Raw genomic sequence first — 14462 nt, forward strand, 5'->3', positions numbered from 1 at the left:
CGCGCCTCCAGCTCTACTTCGGCCTGCATATGGTCCACATACTTCATGTGATCAAGGTGGGCTTCCTTGATAGTTCCCGTAGCAATCTCCCTCACCTCGAACTTATTGCCACGGAGCTGTCGTAGGACACGGTAAGGACCCACAAACTTTGGGACAAGTTTGTGCATACCTGGGGTCTGCACTGGGTTGAGCAACATAACTTTGCAACCTGGTTCCACTTTGCTTTCCTTGGCGCGGGCATTGCGCTCAGACGTGAACCTATCAGTAGCTTTCATAAGGTTCTCTCGTACCCGCTGGAAGACAAGCTGCGTTGTCCTCATCTTTACTACACTGGGGTTATCAGTATCGTAAGTAGGTCTAGGTGGAGTAAACAGAATTTCATATGGTAAGCGCTTGTCATAACCATACAAAGCAAAATGAGGTGTCTCACCGATCGAGCTGTTGAGGGAGGAATTTAATGTACACTGAACATCTGGGATAGCCTCATCCCATGTAGTACAACTTGGGTTAACGGTTACTCTGAGCACCTCCAGGACTTTGCGATTTGTACGTTCAGCAAGACCATTACTCGCAGGGTGGCGTGGAGCTACTGGCGCTTGATGAATGTTGAATCTGGAGCAAAGATCCTGCATTATGCCATTTATAAACTCAGACCCATTGTCTGACAGAAGGACACGTGGGCAAGTATGACGAAGAACAACATCCTCACGGAAAGCACTAGCGACCGTTTCCGCGGTTTTATCAGGGATGGGTACTAATTCACTGTACCGTGTCAAGTTATCTACCATTACAAGCAGGTGCTTATTTCCCTTCTCCGAGGTCGAGAAGTTCGTCAACAGGTCGACAGAAGTTCTCTCCCAGGGCTCCTTTGTAATGGGATACTTTAGAATGGGGTTAGGACCTGTAATGGTACCCTTGTGCTGTAGGCAGACAACACACTGGTGTACATGCTTGGCAATGTCCGATGCCATCTTAGGCCAGAAATATTTCATTCGTGCCTGTTTGATACTGCGGTCCTTCCCGGGGTGCGCTACACCTGGGACATTGTGGATCAACCTAAGAGTAGCTGGTATCATGGACTCTGGTATCACCAGTTGGTATACGGTTCTGCCGGGGTCCACCAGCTGTGCAACACGGCACAGTACTCCTTGGTTGACCACTAAATCCTTCAGTGGAACGGGAGACTTGACCTGTAAGTCAACGTCCTCCTTGGTAAGGAAACGAAGGACTGGAGACCACACAGGGTCCTGTCGTTGGGCTCTCTCGAGATCCTCAACAGAGAACGAATTGCCGACACTCACGAATGCTATATGTCTCGACAGGGCGTCAGCTACAACATTTTGCTTACCTGGGACATAGCAAATTTCAGGGTTGTAGTCATTGAACGTGAGCGACCACCGAGCATGCTTTCCCGAGAGGTTCTTATTTGCAAAAAGGGCCAATAAGGGTAAATGATCTGTATAAATCTTGATAGGATAATGATAGATGATATCCCGAAAATGACTCAGGGCCCATACAATGGCTAAAGCTTCTAGCTCTGTCACTGAATAATTGACTTCTGCTTTAGTAAGAACACGGCTAGCATAGGCAATAGGCTGTTGCTTACCATTAGATTCCTGTGACAAGACTGCACCGATGCCAACTTTGCTGGCATCAGTCGTCAAGGTAAATGCCTTGGTGAAATCAGGGAATCTAAGGGTTGGGGCTGATGTTAACTTGTTCTTAAGAATGACAAAAGCTCGTTCCTGATCGCACGTCCACTCAAAAGGGGCATCCTTCTTGAGTAAGCGTGTCAGGGGTGCCGCAATGGTGGAGAAACCTGCGATAAAGGTGCGGTAGAAACCCGCCAGGCCTATGAAGGACCGGACTGCATCCGCCGTCATGGGTCTGGGGAATTTCTGCACGGCCGAGATTTTAGACTCGTCCGTCTTTATGCCATTCTGAGTTACTACGTGACCCAGAAATTTTATTTCCTTCCGGAGGAAATGACATTTGGAGAGCTTTACCTTAAGATTTGCCTGAGCTAGCCTGTCCAATACCCTGTCAAGTTTCTCAAGATGTGACGGGACATCTTGCGACATGACTATGAGATCATCCAGGTAGACCATGAGCGTGCCACCTAGGAGGGTACGGAAAATTGTCGTCATCAAACGACTAAACGTGATTGGGCTTCCGCGCAAGCCGAAGGGCATCCTCCTGAACTGGTAATGACCAGTTGGAGTAGAGAAAGCTGTCAACTCTCTACTCTCATCATCGAGGGGGATCTGCCAGAACCCTTGAAGAAGATCAAGAGTTGAAAAGACCTTATTATCGCCGATGTTCTGCAACAGGTCGTTCAGAACTGGCAATGGAAAACGGTCTGGGATGGTACATGCATTCAGTTTCCTGTAATCGATAACAGGACGCCAGGTTCCGTCTTTCTTGGGAACCAGAATAAGGGGAGCATTCCACGGGGAAGTGGACTCCTCAATAACTCCATCACGGAGCATCCGTGTAATGAGTTCTTCGGCGAAGACTCTTTGCGCATGTGGCAGGCGATACGCAGGTACATAAATGGGTTTAGTACCTTTGTCAAGCGGAATACGGTGAGAGATCAGTGGGGTCAAACCCATTGACTCACCATCTAGTGCAACTGCAGAACGTGCACGATTGAGAACCTGGAGAAGTTTTGGGACCTCTTCAGGATAGTCTGTCAAAGCTAGATCATCTTCCTGCACTGGCCGGGTGTTGGAAGAGTCAGCAGCAGACTCGCCTGGGAGAACTGCACTCACAAGGAAGTCAGCTGGGGCTTCACCCTCCACTCTCACCGGGAGAGGGAATCTGACAAGGTCGACAAGTGAGGTATTCTTCCGCAGGGGAAATTCTCGACTATGCATGTTGACAACAAGGACTTGCAACTTACCACGTTGCACTGTGTGCAAGGATGGTTCAAGGGAGAGGCCCTTGACTCGGCATGTGTCGTTGTCAACCAGCACATGGTCTCCTTCAAAAGCTCTGCTCACGTACACCGTAACAGGAGTGAGCGAGTTAGCTGACAAAGTGACGTCATACTTTGTACAAGCAGTAACTCTGCTCGCTGATGCCATGACACGAGTCAGACAGTCGCCTGCCGACAGGGATACTGCGGCTTGACAACTGCTGGTCTCTACAACAGCGTCAGAGTTAGAGTGAAGGTTAGACTGGGCGTCCCCAGACTGGGTTTCACTGGTAACTATGCGCTGATGGCCAGGAGGTGATGGGCAACGAGCTCTACTACGAGGTCGATCAGGACGAGAGACCGACCCCGGGGAGAATGTGCTATGGAAACCACCGGTTTCCAACGATTCTAGGCACTGTGCATACTCTGAGACAGAGTAGCACGTAGTGGATCCTAAGCGCACGCCCCAGAAGGGCACATCCACTCCGTTGAATTCCGCTTTCCACTCAGCTGGATCTAAACGGATCCTAAGATCTGCCATGGTTTTGAACCCTATGAGCAGGTCACCATGGAAAACAATACCATCTACGACTAAGAATTTTGCGGACAGCTTGTGACCCTGGACCACAAATTCTAGCGTTGTGCGACCGCGAACCGTCAGCGGTTTACCTGAGACTCCTCTCAAGGTCTGAATGGCAGACGGCTCTGTCAACATGGCCGCGTGAAGGCCAATGTCTCGGAAAAAGGTGGAGCGGACAATGTTAACCACCGAACCTGTGTCTAGGAAAAGCTGAACAGGCTTATTGTGGACAGTGGACTCGATGAGCGGTCCACATGGGTTGTCATACCGAACATGAAGGCATGACAGGCCGACGAGGTCCCCGGAGTCACAGCTGCTCGAGGCTCGACACTTGTTGACGAGGCTCGACCTGGAAGGTACGGTACGAGTCTCAGCAACAACGTCAAGACACTCGATTTCCTCACTGTCGGCAAGCGTATCACTGCCCAGGGCGGCGAATGCATTGCGGACAGGGACGGAATACAGCGACTCCGACAGGGTTACTACGTCTTTCGCTGGTTTTGCGGACGCGCCTCTTCCCCCGAACTAGTGGAAGGGCTTCTACGAGCATGTGCATTGCGCGACGACTGCTTGCTCCACTCAGCTGTCAGCATACTTCGCAGCTTGTTACACTCATGGGAGGTATGACTGGAAGTATTGTGGTAAACACAGATTCCCTCGCGAGACTGGGCATGGGGACGGTGACGGTTACTTTGCGGGGACTTAAGTTTGTAACACTCAGATCGGTAGTGCCCACGTTTGCCACAGTTGAAACAAGTCACTACACGCTTAGCGGGTGAGGTTGGGGGTGGTGTCTGCTGGCGACGTTTCGCCCTGACCCAGGAAGTCGATGACTGCCTTTTTGTATAAGACCGACTGTTGTTACTGTGGTCGCTATTTTTACTTAGGCGCGTATTAGTGGGACTGGGGTTAGAAACTTTGTGGGCTGGCTGTCTGACAGCAGCAGCAAAAGTGACTTCCGGCTACGACCGCGGGGTCACTGTGGACGGCGCTGGAAGGATGGGTAGGGGATCATCCGCAAAGCGGCAAACCTTGCCTTGCTCGGAAGGCGGCTTGAGCGAGTCGATGGCGTCATATGCACCCAGGACGTCGTGCTGAGGGCCGAGTCCTAGCGCATCAATGGCAGCCCAGAGGTTAGGGGCGGAATCCCTCCGCATGATGCCGACAGCCAGCATGGGGATGATGTCTTTAATAGCCATACGGCCATCACCATCCGCCCACTTAGTGGAGTTGACGGCATCAGTAAAGTCCGTGGCGGCTTGCTCGAACCGGCAAACGCAAGCCAGGGGGCTTTCGTGCCGGTATTGACATTCGGCTAAGACGCTGGTAACGATGTCAATGTAATGGCGTTGGCGACTACGCCGAAAATAACGCCTAAATTCCTCCTTAAGTTCACCCCAAGACTGAATCTTACAAACGCGCTTGAGCTGCACAAAGGCACCTATATCACCCTGGGTGAGATCCACTGCTGCAACAGCAGCACGAATGTACTGTGTATCCGTTGGGCTATCAAATAGAGCCTGAACAGTCGCCTCGACTGACTGCAGCCATGGCTCTAAACTATTTGCACGACCGTCAAAAATAAGGGTCAGGTATTGACGATGAGCCGGCCCACTGGTGGTCGAGGCTTGAGCCACAAGTTGACCAACTGTCGCTGGGGCTTCGATGCCCTGCCGCGTGTTCACGCTGGCTGCGGCACCATTGCTGGCACCAACAGGATCTGGACTAACGGCATGGCCACTGCGTGTCTTAGTCATGACGTCAATTGTTGAAATGCAAGTAGGTCACGAGGATGGTAAACAGGTCAGAGCAAGAAATGGTATGCACTGGCTACAATTCAAAACAGAGTCAAAGAGAACTCAGCACCACAGTACTCGGTAAACTGCTTAGTGATAGAAATAATTTGAGCAAAACAACAATAAAAAGGGAAATAGTGGTGCACTCTGAACACAAAATAAGAGATGTATGCAAGTGAATGTACTACAGGGAAATGCACAAAATGAAGCTAAGGATAGTCAATAATTTCACCAGGAATCTGGCAACAAAATTTATGAAAAGGAGCTGAACTGTAACACTGGTAGCAAAAATTGCACAAAATTAAAATAAATCAGGTACTACACAACACTAAACTGTGCTGCAAGCACAGTTTAAAAAGATTGCGGGTGCTAACAGTTGCAAATTGAAATGCAAAAAAAAAAGGGGTAATTCACTTGCACAAGGGAAGTTGGCACAAAAAGGATATCAGAGTATGGAATAGTGCCAAAACTCACAGAAAAAAAAAATACACTGTCCAGAATTGCTATATTGCACACAAAATAAAATTAATAAAAATGCAAATTATTAAATTCAAGAATATAGCAAAGGTTAACTGGTGTTAGCAGGGTGTACACTGGCAAAAAGAAAAATTTGCACAATCTCAAGGTCAAAACTAATTAACTTCACAAGGAATTTTGGTAATTAATGGTAAATAAGCAGGTTCCCAAAAATACACTCAATGACTTGGGTATATAAAATAGCAAAATGCAATGCACATAGGTGAATATTCACTGATAAAACATAGAATATATGTAGAGCAAAATAAATGGGGGAACAGAAAAAAAAAATTTAATGGGCTAGGCACAGATTGTATCACTGCAGGTAGAATATACTAATACTTAAGTACTTGAAGATTACACTTATTAAAAGAAAAAAAAAAAGCTAACAAACAAAACAGTGCAGGGGTGTCAACAATCTGTGGCTAACTTGCAGGTGCAACTAAAAAAAATAACAGCACACAGGAATTACATGAAAACTGTATGTGAGAGGTAAATTGTATAAATGGTTAACACTGAACAATTTAAATCAATAACTGAGGTGCAAGAAGCAGAATAAAAAAACTGGAATTTAAAATGTAGGAGTGCAAAAATAAATTTACAAAATTTAATAAGCTGTAGGTAAATGGCAAAATGTGCACTGATGACACTGAACAATTTACTGAAGTATGGCTTCAGTAACTAACTGTATTGGTGCAGGACAGTTAAATAATGTCACAAAATATTAGGAAATGCTAGGTAAGTCACTGTTTACTTAACTTTGAGTGCAGATGGACGAAGGTACGGGTGCTCTAGTAACACTACACGCCTCGTAGCATTTGTATACTGCTATGGGGCTTCAATGTCGTAGAAAAAATTATCAGAATGGACTTGGGAAGAACAGGAAGGACCGGAGTAACTCTGTGGAGGTATAAGATATTAGAAGAACGTGGATACCCGGCGTGAACCACAGCTGGTGTTGGTTGTTTACACTGGCAAGCGTGTCTGGGCGCGCTGACTGACTGCGGCTTCAGCACACGGAGAACAAAACATTTACTGCACTACTCGAACGTGCTAAAAACAAGCTTAAGTGAAACTTTGAACTGGGACGAGTAAGTTTTACTGTAACAAATCACTGGGGAAAACAGAACTGGTGAAGAACTGGGAATAAAACAGCAAGGGAAAGGGAAAAAAAAAAATTTAAACTGGGCAACACAAAAAAAAAAACTGCACTGGCTGGAGATACGTAGGCACTGAGTAGTTGTAGACACTATGATGAGTCACGAGCTGTTGTAGACGCTGAACTTTGCTGGCTTAGGGGCTAAGCCAACTGGGTTCCCACGTGGTTAAGCCAGGTAGAACTTCTTGGAGGAACTGGGAAGAACACAACACACATGGACGGCGAGAAGGACGTCTTTGCCTAGCAGATAAGGCTGTATAGAGGGCTGGTGTGTTTACACGCTGATTAGGGTATAAACCAACCTCCAGAGCTGCCTCGTGGTCACTCGTGGAGCCACACGAAGCCAACACCCTAAACGACCTCACCTCTACTTCTTGTAGCTGAGAAGGGCGTAGGGACGCTGTAGGAGGCAGGAGAATGGTGCTGGAGAGTGTTGAAGGGCTGTAGAGAGGGTGATGAGGTGAACACGTGACTGCTACAGCTGGAGATGACGCCGTGATGCCTATGTCCAGATTTTGTGGGAAAAATCTAGGACGAAGATCTATCTCGGGTCCCGTCAAGACGCTGGGAGTAGCAGATAACTCTTTAGGCTAGCAGGTGCGTTGGATGACGACGGATGATGTTGACTGGTGTCGACCGATCCCCTCCACCCTGAAGAGGCTCACAATGCCGCTGACTCCGCTGTCACCACTGTTATTGCTGTTCTTGCTGCTGAACAGCGGTTTAGTGCCGATGAAGGTAGCGTAGGTAGCAATGATACGGCCGTGGACTAGATTGGCTTTAATCGGGTAGGAGTGAGTACACAACGGGCAGTGTGAGGAAGTGACCGCAAGCCAGTCCGTGGAGGGGGAGTACTTGTGTACGACAAGTCGGTCGAGGCGGGAGTGAGCGAGGGTGGACTGTGCGTCCCACCGACCTAGGTAGGCCTACAGAGGGCAGCACTGAATGCCGCGAAATATGAACTAGTCAGAGCAGACGGCTAGGCTGTGTGCTCTGACAGTACAGGCTGTCTACAAATCACCTAAATCAAATATATTTAACAGGAAATTGGAAGTTACTGTTTTCAAACAAAAATATTTCTTTCTGGCAAATAAGAATGTATTTTTCTGTAATTTTTTGTGGAAAAGTTTATTCAATGTTATGGGAACTTCCAAAGTTGTTGGAATTTCTCAATTACATTCTGTCTAATTAACAATGAAATATTCATCTACAGATCTCCAGGTGGTTAATCACTTTGATCTAAGCAACAAGCAGAGTAATAAACAGTAAATACTGCTTTACAATTATTGTCTAACCAGAAAATGGGAATTAAAGAGGATGGACGGTAGGTTAATTCGCATAAAAACGAAGGGGATGGCCCCTAACTCATTCCATAAGAGCCCAAACAGGGGCACACCCCAATTTTAGCTACCTTGGCTCTATAAAAATTATGAAAAAACGCAATGCTTTAGCAGACAATGGTCCAACATAAAGAGTGGGAAGACATGCACATACCAAAACATCAATTTTGTGCTTAAGTTAACTTCAGTTTATGCACAAAGAATTACGGCATTTAAAACAGCACAGAACGTTCATATAAGAATCCGATTTAAGGTTATGTACATTACCTTCAATTATAAATGAATAAAGTTTGAACAAAATAAGCTATTATTATATAGTGAAAGGTTATCATGTTTTATAATTATCAATTCTAAGATATTTTTTTCCAGCCAAGATGAACTGGGAACTAGAAATCCGGCTTCCGACCATTTTGCAGGGTTATTTCAAGCCCACGTGTGGCTAAATATGGCATTGGATTCTTGTGCTGTTCGGATTGAGTATCGGTGTTGTGCTAACCTAGCATCAAGTCTGGTTTACTTGTCTGTCCTACATGGGATAGGTTACCTACACAATTTGTCATGGGAATTCTTGGTCAACATGCTTTTAACTGGCTGTGAATTCTTAAAGACGACCTGTATATTAAATCTTTTTAGGGTATTCGGAAGGAAAGATAAATTCTCATTGTATGGGGGAACTATAACATTCTTAATCTGAGGGGGTTATCTTGGGTTCGGTTCTATAATAAGTCTTTCTAACTGCTAACAAAGCCGCTTCTACAAACTCCTCGGTGTAACGTAGTTTTCCTGAAATTTCAAAGTTTTTCGTAATGCCCCATCAAGAAACTCAGGGCTGCACACTCGAAAAGTTTTTAGAAATGAAACTCCTTGTTACTCGTGTTTCTTGGCTGGAGTATTAATGAAAGTAGGAGCAAGCATTAGTGGCCTTCCTAATATAGTATGAATTTTTAAATTTCTATCAGCCCGGTGTATTAAAACATCTAAGAAGGTGAGTTTAAAGTCCACTTCTTTCTTCAATGTGAATTTAATAGACGAGTGAGTTAAATCTCCCTTAAAATGTAACCAGATCCATAGAGGTCGGCCATAAGCATGGAATGTCATCTACATATCTGAACCACCTGGCTTCATGAGACGGGATATCTTTCAACAGTCTAAAAAAAATCTCCATATAATTATTATTTAATAGGGAAGACAATGGATTTCTCATAGCCATTCCTTACCTTTGGACATAATACTTTCCCTCAAACATGAACCTGTAATCCACTACACACAACTTGGTCAACTCAATAATAATGTGCCTGGGAAACGACAAGGGAAAACCCATCTAATTCTTCTTCAAGATAGGATAACAGATCATGTACTTGGACACAGGTAAACAATGCAGAAGCGTCAAATCTTACTAGAGTAAAGTCATTAGAAATATTCAGGATCTGCAATATATCAATGACTTCAACATTGTTTTTATGTGAGCTTCCGAGTTGTTACCTAGAATTGGTGTTAACACAAGTTATATGTCGCAGACCCCACGGAGTTAATAGGTCTTAAATGGAAATCCCTGGCTTATCATTTACGAAGAAGAAGAGCAGGAAACCCTAGATACATCCTTGAAGGACTCCTCATTCTATCAACGAAGGTTCTTATTTGATATTATTACCTCTAATAATACATTGCCTGTTCAGCAGCCAATGACAAGAAAATATTACTTACCTCTCCTAAGTGCCTCTGTTTCCTGGGATATGCTGGAGGCATTGGACTGGGGGTTTGGAGGCTGGGTGGGCAAGGCCTGGTGAAGGGTAGGCAAGGCCTGAGGCAAGGTGGGCAAGGCCTCGCAGCAGCTTACTACCATTGCCACCACCCCAATCACTACTAAAACCGCTCCCATATCCAGTTTACTTGTTACTATAGGCAATCGTAGCTTCAAATAACCCACAGGTAACCTAAAGCACGTTTTTACACTGTTTTGTGAATTTGCTCTTAAATCTCTTCTGGTGCAGTTTGTGGGTGCACAAAAGTATTCCGATGTGTGATAAAGCAAACTCTTTGTCTTATAACAATTATTTTTGGTAAATTTGGTTTTCACTGATATTGTTTGTTCACTGTTTGGACGACACACACTGTGGAGCAATGGTTTAAAATACACAGAGCGACGCTGGTGCTCCTCTCTCTCGCTACATCTCTCCCAGGAGCAGGACCAAGCATCCTTAGGAAGTGCCAATCCGTTATTACTGCCATATACTGAGCATTCTTGGCTCTCTGGAGGGGTCTTGACACTAGTGTCATAAACTGGCTGTTTATTACCCTCCGGAAGCGCCAGGATGCCACCACTGCCAAGAAGCGACTGATCATTATCGTAGCAAGTGCCAGCAGCAATGTGAGTGAAGCACTTGCTCTTAGGAAATTTAACAGGCATGTGAGTGAAGATATTGGCCTGGTACATCCACTTCTCACTGGGCACAACAGACCCTGTGCCTCCATCTGTCACATCTTTACCTGACACATCGCTGCCGTAGACTCCTCCTGGTCCCAGGCAACCCTGGTGACCTGGTATCCACACGGCTTCAGGAGTGGTCATTGATAGGGTCCCTGATGCCCCATCCATCCCGCTCAGGTGGTACACGGTAGGAGTCACATCCCAGCCTGCAAGGAAACATAGCAATGACAAAGGAACGTCTATTTAATACTTCAATATCAATTATAATTTTTAACAGATTATGCAGCCCATTTTGACGTGAAGAAATGCAAAGTGGAAAGTATCCACTTATCTGGAGGTTACCTTAGGTTCATAAATAAAATCTTGAAGACACTTTTCAGTAGACTTCAGCATTAGCTTTTCCAGTAATTTAGCTCAGTCCTGAGCGAAACGTCAATCTGCGTGACGTGTTTTTATATCCACCTAAAGGTATATTTCCCCAATCGCATATTTTGTATTTGTTTCTCTGGTACTGAATGCTGAAGTGTTAATATTGCATTTCAGTGTCATTTATCTATTCTGTATTAGCAATTTTCTCTGTCATTCGCATCGTCTTTAGTCAACCATCAAACACATTGCTATGTATATCTATCAGTCACAACAACCTCCTACGACTTGTCAGTCACATAAGCCCTGATTACCTGTCAGTCGCATAAGTACTATCTGACAACCACATAATCCCTAACCTATTGGCAATCCTATCAGCTCTGATCATCTGTCAATCACATCATCTATGACCACTTGTCAAACGTACAACCTCTCCTAACTTACTGGTTATCAGAACACAAACTCTAAATGCGCAACCTTCGTTAATGCACAGCCCCGCCAAACGCACAGTTTTATTGAACACCAAAGCTGATGCAACACAAAACCTTACCGAACGCGCAAGCTTACTTAAAGTACAAATCTTGATAAAGAACAAAAACAGTAGAATACCGTCACTGGAACAATACCCAAATAACCTACACATTGGAGAGAGAAGCTTACGACGACGATTCGGTCAGACTTGGACCACTTATAAAGTCACACTGTGACTCTGTAAATGGTCCAAGTCGGACAGAAATGTCGTCGTAAACACCTCTCTCTCCTATGAGCTGGCTATTTATGTACAAATCTTGATGAACACATAACCTCTTCGAACGCACACAATCACAGAACGTACAAATCTCGACGAACGTATAACCATACCAAACACACAAGATCAGTCCGGTGGACTGCAACTTGACAAGAAAAAAAAAGAAAAAAGAGAACACCAATGTGGCGTGTACCAAGTTTGTTACATTTTAATCGACGTGTGGCACACACCCATTGTTCCATGCCCTCTCAAGCAGTGAACTAGCAGCTCAGAGTGTAGTAGTTCTGGAGCCCCACTGCCATGTTTATTACGAACTCAAAACAACCAGTCAAGTGAAAGCCTTCGAATTCTGCAAAAGTCTTCGACGCACTGAGCAGAACCGGTAGAATTCCACCGTCTGTGGCCGTGTCCACTGTGCTTATACTGGCTCTCACTTGTACCATTCCAAACTTGTTATACTCACTCTGTCTGTCTGTCTGTCTGTCTGTCTGTCTGTCTGTCTGTCTGTCTCTCTCTCTCTCTCTCTCTCTCTCTCTCTCTCTCTCTCTCTCTCTCTCTCTCTCTCTCTCTCTCTCTCTCTCTTATATTTTGTGGTGAGGGAATACACGGGTAAAGAATCGACTCCTGCTTATTTACATTACCCATCGCTTGCCCTGTTAAGTATGTTTACCTGCTGACTTATTTACGACCAGGTGCTACAGGCCATTAGACTTCCACATGTGTTTGTAATAACCAATAATGACTGGTAAAGAATAAAGAAAGGCGAAGTTAACAGAAGAACGCAACGCCTCAATGAGAGACCACACACACACACACACACACACACACACACACACACACACACACACACACACACACACACACACACACACACACACACACAAGTCGCTAAAATATAAGGAGAATCATTTTTCAACTCGTATCTTGGAACGACTCTCCTGAGTTCCCTCATTGCGGGATACCCTCATGATGGAAAGGAGATCTTGATCCAAGGAATTAGAGCTTAATATAATTGGCAAACGGAAATATACACAGCTGGATGAGTCATTCTCCAGTTATGTCACTGATTCCAACGATTCAATTTTTTTTTTTTTTCCAATTTTAATACATCAATAAGTTTGCCAGCACGCAAACGAAGCTTAACAGGTACGATCCCGGCACTAAGACGCATCAGCCACTAAATAATGGAGTTGTTCAGAAGTGGTAAATTAAAAATTCACAATTGCGATTTAACGGGAATAAAAAATTCACACTATTTTACACACAAAATCGTCAGATCTGTTGCTGCTCCGTTGAATTTTATTCTCCACCGACGTCGAATTTTTGAGCGTCATTTTTCAACGTTTGAAGTTACGTTTCTGAAAGTTTTGGAAGTTATCCGATCCATTTGAAGATTCTGTCTTCAAGAAGGAATTAGACAGGCACCTAAGGTCAGTACCTGACCAACCGGGCTGTGGTTCGTACGTCAGTTTGCGTGCGACTAGCATTAACAGCCTGGTTGATCAGACCCTGATCCACCATGAGGCCTGGTCTCAGATCGAGCAGCGGGGGCGTTGACCCCTGGGAACGGAATCAAAAAGTTTGGTCATTGGCTACATTAACATCATTTCTATCAAGAATTTGATCCCCGTTGCTATACACAAGTGTCGTAAATTTGAAGGAAATTTGATGAGTCGTTGTTTCGTTATGAGCAAAATAAAATCGAAAAATTAGAAAAAGAAAACAGAAAAGGGAAAAGAAAGAAGAAAAAGGCACAATACCGTAACTGGAACAATACACAAATAACCTGCACATGGAAGAGAGGAGCTTACCACGACGTTTCGGTCCGATTTGGACCATTTACAAAGTGTGTGATAAATGGTTTAAAACAAACCGACAAGTTGAAGACTGAGACACTTATACAATATATGTAATCTTTATTGGCCCTCTGCTGCACTTTCTACAACATTGATGGACTGAACACATCGACTCCAGGCTGAGGGATTGATTACCTCAAACTCCTCCTCTCCTTACACCCTTCTGATTTGTATTGGACTGATGAAGCCACTGTGTGGCGTAACGTTTACTCAATAAAGATTCCCATATGTTGCATAAGTGTCTCATTTACAGTCACACTGGAAAGGAATTCAGGCAGCCTCTTAAAGATCCCCCTTGAGGGACACCTGTAATACCTCCTCTGAGCAACTGCAAAATTTCATCACTCTTGTATCCTACTTACAAGGTTGGTGTTCATTTTTCCACTATAATCTACCTTGAACCATTGAACCAGCACAGGTTAGCCAGAGATCACTGCAGCCGGCAATGGCTTCAGGTTGTGTATGCCGCTTTCAACTGCAAAATTTCATCACTCTTGTATCCTACTTACAAGGTTGGTGTTATTAAGAGGCAGGTAAGTTACCCCGTCTTCTAATAACATGTTCATTTTTCCACTATAATCTACCTTGTCCATAATTACCATTACATTAATTTGTTTCGTAAGGTGAAGTCCAGGATCTTTCCTTAATTACTTAATTACAACACAACTGTCATTAAAGATTCGTTAAGATATACCATGAATTAAGGAAAGATCTTGGACTTCACGAGGTTGATTATAGTGGAAAAATGAACATGTC

General features: G+C 44.7%; 1 protein-coding gene across 1 annotated transcript in view; it reads right to left on the bottom strand.

Annotated features, from left to right (window-relative positions):
- The window catches only part of LOC128703348 (uncharacterized), a 605694-nt gene that overhangs the window by 514418 nt on the left and 76814 nt on the right, over positions 1-14462 (bottom strand). The window contains exon 2 of the mRNA XM_070085337.1: positions 10013-10942. Coding sequence (XP_069941438.1) covers positions 10013-10904 — 892 coding nt within the window. The 5' untranslated portion in view covers positions 10905-10942. The remainder of the gene's footprint in view (positions 1-10012; positions 10943-14462) is intronic.

This window comes from Cherax quadricarinatus, chromosome 15 (genome assembly GCF_038502225.1).
Source record: "Cherax quadricarinatus isolate ZL_2023a chromosome 15, ASM3850222v1, whole genome shotgun sequence".
Lineage (NCBI taxonomy): Eukaryota > Metazoa > Arthropoda > Malacostraca > Decapoda > Parastacidae > Cherax > Cherax quadricarinatus.